General features: G+C 43.7%; 1 protein-coding gene across 1 annotated transcript; it reads right to left on the reverse strand.

Annotated features, from left to right (window-relative positions):
* Positions 1 to 10: 10 nt before the first annotated feature.
* LOC123189837 (putative cytochrome c biosynthesis ccmC-like mitochondrial protein) lies at positions 11 to 3,140 on the reverse strand. Its single transcript, XM_044602342.1, has one exon. It carries the CDS (start codon positions 947 to 949, stop codon positions 227 to 229), a length of 723 nt encoding a protein of 240 aa, XP_044458277.1. The 5' UTR covers positions 950 to 3,140; the 3' UTR covers positions 11 to 226.
* Positions 3,141 to 5,354: the final 2,214 nt, after the last annotated feature.

The raw sequence follows: 5,354 nt of genomic DNA on the forward strand, positions 1-5,354 counted from the left end.
AAACACTAACAGAAGTGTTAGAGGGATTCACTTTCGATAAGAATCCAAAAGCAAGTTCCCTATACTACCTTCTTTCCCTCCTCTGTTTCTGTCTTTAAGAGGCAGTGCATCCGGCAGGAATCGAACCTACTTTTTGACCCATTTTGCCTTTCTAGGTTGGTGGGCGCTTTCACCATTCAGCCATGGATGCTTTAGCGAGTGAACTAGGTTTTTATTTGAGAGCGAACTAGGTTTTTAGTGGTATTCCTTCTCGAGCTTCTATTTCTTCCGTTAAGGGAGATTCGGGAAAAGATGGAATAGGAAGACGTGTTTCCAGAACGAACAAGATACGGGTAGAGAAGGGGAAGTTAGCAAAGTTAGACAAGATTGGAATGGGCATAGGAACATGTATTGATGTACCAGATCGGCTAATGCTCCCAGGTTGATGCGATGTATTCCACCAGTTGACTGGAGACTTTATTATTGGTATATCGATCGGTCCAACACGGATTGAAATAGGAGCCGGTTCGACAGGAAGCTTTTGAAAACGCAGTGCACCCGGGTAAATAAGGAACAAGATGAATACAGAAGTTAAACGAGCATCCCACACCCGAAAGGTACCCCACATAGGCCTTCCCCGAAACCCCCCAGTCACTAACGTAAACAAAGTAGAAAAAGCACCAATTTCTGTACCGGTTCCGGAAGAGCGAAGAAAAAGGGGATGTTTTGTTAATGGGAACAAGGAACTGTTTATAGCTGTCGCGATATAAATAACTATACTCATCCGAGCCGCAGGAACATGTACATACGAAATACGAGAATTTCCACCTTGTTGAAGATCTGGTGGTGCTACCCGAAGACTTAAATGAATAGCCATCGCTGTTAAGAACAACCGAGATCCAATGAGAATTTGCGCGTAGCTTTTTGTCTTTGACATAAAAAAATAAGGTTGTAATAACGAAACTGACATTTTATTTTCCTTGCCTTGCAAGTGGAACAAGAAAGACTATATAGTTATTTTGATTCTATAAACAATCAAAGGATTTCGCATGCTTTCCATGGAATGACGGAATTCCCCTTGCTTAGTTTTCGCTCCGCTCGTGCGTGGCACTCCTTGCTTGCGGAGCGGCATATCGGAAAAAGAAGGATTGACTTTCTATACGGGCCCGTCCCCTCTTACCCCTAACTAACAATTATGCTGCTCTCGCCTTTTTGTAATCTTATCTTTCAAAAATGCACTACTAATTTTTACGGCCTCCTTAGTCACCCTATCCACTCTCGTCCTGTTTTCGGGTTCCCTTTCAGGGGATGAGGATATTTCAATGATTTCTCCCTCCGTAGGTGGAAAACGCGTGGGTGAGTAGAGTCTGTGCTTTGCTTTTGGGGGCACCGGCAAGAAGCTTCTCGGCCACCCTACTCTGACTTGATTAGCTACTAGTAACTAGGATCGTTCAAACAGTCAGTCAGCAATGCGTACTTCTTTCCTAGTTGAGTGGATCTGCGTAGCAGAGCCCAATCTTCTACCACAAGCTCTGACCTGACTTGTTGTACTTGATTCACCCACGTAAATAGACAACTTGGATAATAAAAGTCATCCCATAAAAGAGAAGTGAGTCCGCATGTCGGCAAATGATTTGGAATTGAAACTGGCTACAGAGGAAACCGAAGCCCTAACTCCCCATTCTTTCTATCTTACATCGCCATTGAGCCCTGGCTGTAGAGTCACTGGTTTCTAATCGCAATGGATTTAAGTTTTCTTTGGCTTTTCCATTCGCTTCGTTCAACCCTGATCTGGATAGATAGCTCGGCTTCTATTAGCTGAGAATGGTTTTGTCAAGGAAAGGTTTCGCTATACAACAACAATGAACTCACTTCTGATCAAATTGGATTGGATGAATCGGTAATCTTTCTCTGTCTTGTGAGAGAGAGTCACTTGCTGTATTGAGAGCGGGCGGGTGACATGCATTAAGCGAAATCAGTTGTTATGTTTTTGATCTTATTTGCGCGAGAAGACCCTTGACTGAGGAGACGTGTTTGGCTTGGATGATGCCGCTATGCTCCTATTCACTTTCAGAGACCGCTCTGAGTTTGCCGGTTTTGCGGCAACCCTTTCACTAAGAACATTTTAGCCATTAACGAAATGCCACTATTCCACAATGCTTCTTTGATTTATGTGTAGAAGCGGTAGTAGTGAATAAAATGGAGGGAGAAGAAAGAAAGCGATGTGACACGAGAATAGATCACATCCGACAGCCAGCCATGCCATTAGATAGATCCGCTCTGAGTCTTCTGCAGGATGAGATCCGCTTGGTCTTGTGATAGGGGCTTGAGGAGGAAGAAGAGGGGATTTCTGAAAAAAAAGAATGAATCTCCTTATTTATAGGGAACAGGACGTGTGACTTCCTCAAACGAAACGAATGTGGCTTTCGTGATAAGGCAAATCCTTCGTTCGGTACAATCAACATATTGAATCTACGCTCGCTCGGCTCGGTGCTGAATGAACTCCTTCATTGATTCCGGGCTGCTCGTAGGGGGACTGTGAAAGCAAGCGTAGGAGATCAAAATGTGAGTCGAGTCCGATGGGTAAAAAGGGGAAGCAGGAAAGGGTTCTGATGTGAATTCTTCTGGTTTGTATATCTATCTCAGCCCTTGCTTGAAAACCTCAAAATTGACTTGCATCTTCCCTTATCACACTACACTTTCTCTTCCTTATTCCATTTCACTGAGCTAAGCAACACTTTTTCACGTATTCACCTGAGATATTATAGAAATTGGTCATATTGATCTGTCGTCTTGTTCTCGATAGGAACTTGCTGCTGTCTTGGTTGGTTTGAGAGCAGGCACTGTCTATATATCCAAAACCGGAGGAGAGTTTGGGTTTGGATCACAGACGATCGGAGATTTTGGATTGAGATGGATGGTTGTGCTTGAAGTTACGAGTCGGGTAATGCTAAGTTGAATCGGCTGATCCGTTTCATCCTCTTTCGGCAAAGGAAGTTGGACTTTAGTTAGCTAAAAAAAAAGTACCAGCAGCCTGTCTGTGCCCTTTGAGTCTATAGCCGCCAAATCTAAAGATTCCTTAAGTTGTCGTACGGCTTCTTTTTCTTCTTTTGTCAATGATCGGTGACAATGAATGCTACGAATGTTCGCTTCCACTAATGTCGTATAAGAATTGTTAGGTGCCCATAGCTTCCCGGAAAGAAGAAGAGTCATTGTCGTTTCCTGACCGATATGAATGCACATATTGACCCTCGCCTCGGGAAATACCACCAGTAGAGTCTGCAGAAGGTGTCGTTCAGGAGAGATGCTGGGCTCTAGATATGCGAGTGAGATACCCGCCCTCGGTCATGACCTGGGTTGAAGAAGGAATCTATGTTCTTGGAAGCAAAGAAAGAACTCCGGTATTCCGACCTTATCTTTTTGCTCAAAGAACGAATCAAACCCCTTGTCGAAGCCCTTTATGATATATAACCCTGGATCGAGTCAGAGTTGGGGCGGCTGAACCCACTTAAGCTGAAGCCTTAGTAGATGTCGACGGAAAGGTGAGAAGAGCTGATCGAACCTACCAAGCAACGGTTAGTTGTGCGGTGTACATACAGGCTGGTTTCGCCATTAGCGATGAATTGGATTTATTAGTAAGGGAATGAATGAAGCGGACCGGAAAGAAGATGGATTTTGGAATAGAAAGAATTCCTCTTCTAGGTTTCTGCTTCAAGTAGTAAGCAAAGGATCCTACCTGCTAATGGTTGAAGACCTTGGCGGCCTCTAGTTCTTCTATCTAGTTTTTTAGCCTAGCGCGAACGAATAAGCTTAAACAAATGGTTTCTTTGGCAACTGTTTTTTCTAGTTGATTTGTCCTTATATATATTAGCCGTAGTGTAGTTTAATAAACTGCTCATAGCTCTTATCATTCCTTTATCCATGCATAGACTGGGAATATATTAGCTCTTAGCTCTGGCACTTTCTTCTTCTTTATTTGCCGTTGCATTCAATAGCCTATTTGAAGTTAACAAAAGCTTTATTAGCTAGCTCTATGAAATACGTATATCTTCTTGGCTATCTAGGCTATCTCTACAGGCTTTTTCAACCTATAAGCAGACCTTTGTATACACCCTTGTAACTGAACTAGCTATTCACAAAGAAAGGTCTATACCGTACATATACCAACTACGCACCCCTTGTATACTTCTTTTTCCTTCTCCCGTGCTTCAAGTTCTGCCCCGGCTCACTCCTCTTTCCAGCAATCTATGTGGGAAGCACTCATTCAAAGTAAGTTGAGATTCAAAGCGTTCCCGTAAGCTAGTAAGTCAATCAAAGCTATAACTCTATTTGTTAGTTTCAGGAAACTGGTACATATTTCAAATAATAATAATAATATATATATTATTATTTGGTATTTACCAATTTTAGACTAAGCATAAATTCATTTGGAAAGAAAAGGGAAATCCCCTGAAATAAAGGATTTTGACTACGTTACCCTCAAAAAGAAGAGGAAGACAAACTAGCCAAGAGACAGAAAAAGGTAGAGACCAACCACCGAAACAAGGGAGTAAGGGCTAGGGGGATATGGGCCAAGAAAGGTCCGATGTATCGGTCAGCTATACCTAATCCTTCACTCAAAAACGCATCACACCCTTTGTAGGTTCAAGCCGAAGTCAAGCATGATCACCTACTGCAAACTCCAAATATCGTGGTCGGCGTACCTGGTCCTGAACTGCTTTTAATCTAGAATAAGTGGAATCTTCTCGGCACTCTCCTTCATCTTCTGTGGCCCCGTCGGTCGGTACGTGCCAACCCCAACAAATCGGGGTACGACAAAGGTTCCCGTAGAGTGCTTCGAAAGGTGCCATTCCGATGCTAGAGTGATAGCAGTTGTTGTAAGCAAACTCGGCTAATGTATCTCTATGCCTATTTAGTAGGCCTGCTCATTGATGCTCTTCGGGCCGATTGTATGGGATGTGCGGCTCGCCAGACGCGACATGTTGCTGTTGCGCCCAGCCTGGACCACATTGGTTGTTCAGGGTCATGATCGCGCTACAGCCCTCTTTCCTCTTCCTTGTGCAGCGTACATCGCCGCTCCAGTCGGCAGTTGGGCGCCCGTTCCTTTTATTCCGATGACCTACCAGATGTACGAGCGGCATGGAGAATGATTGGGACCATAAACCCTGGGCGCTCAATCCCATGTGCATTCAGTGTACCTTCTTTGTAGCTGAAGCAATTCATAATGTTTATTACTTCCAATAACCTCGCGTATTGAAGGAAGAACCACTGTACCTCAGCAAATAGATGGGATATCCATCCACGCTAGAGAAGCAGAGACCGGACAAGCAATTCTAGCTTCAGATCCGACTAATTCGGAAGAAATTTTGTTGACA

Source organism: Triticum aestivum, chromosome 2A, assembly GCF_018294505.1.
Source record: "Triticum aestivum cultivar Chinese Spring chromosome 2A, IWGSC CS RefSeq v2.1, whole genome shotgun sequence".
NCBI lineage: Eukaryota > Viridiplantae > Streptophyta > Magnoliopsida > Poales > Poaceae > Triticum > Triticum aestivum.

Excerpts from the sequence above, each read along its gene's own strand:
- LOC123189837 (XM_044602342.1), bottom strand. The coding sequence starts at position 949 with ATGTCAGTTTCGTTATTACAACCTTATTTTTTTATGTCAAAGACAAAA.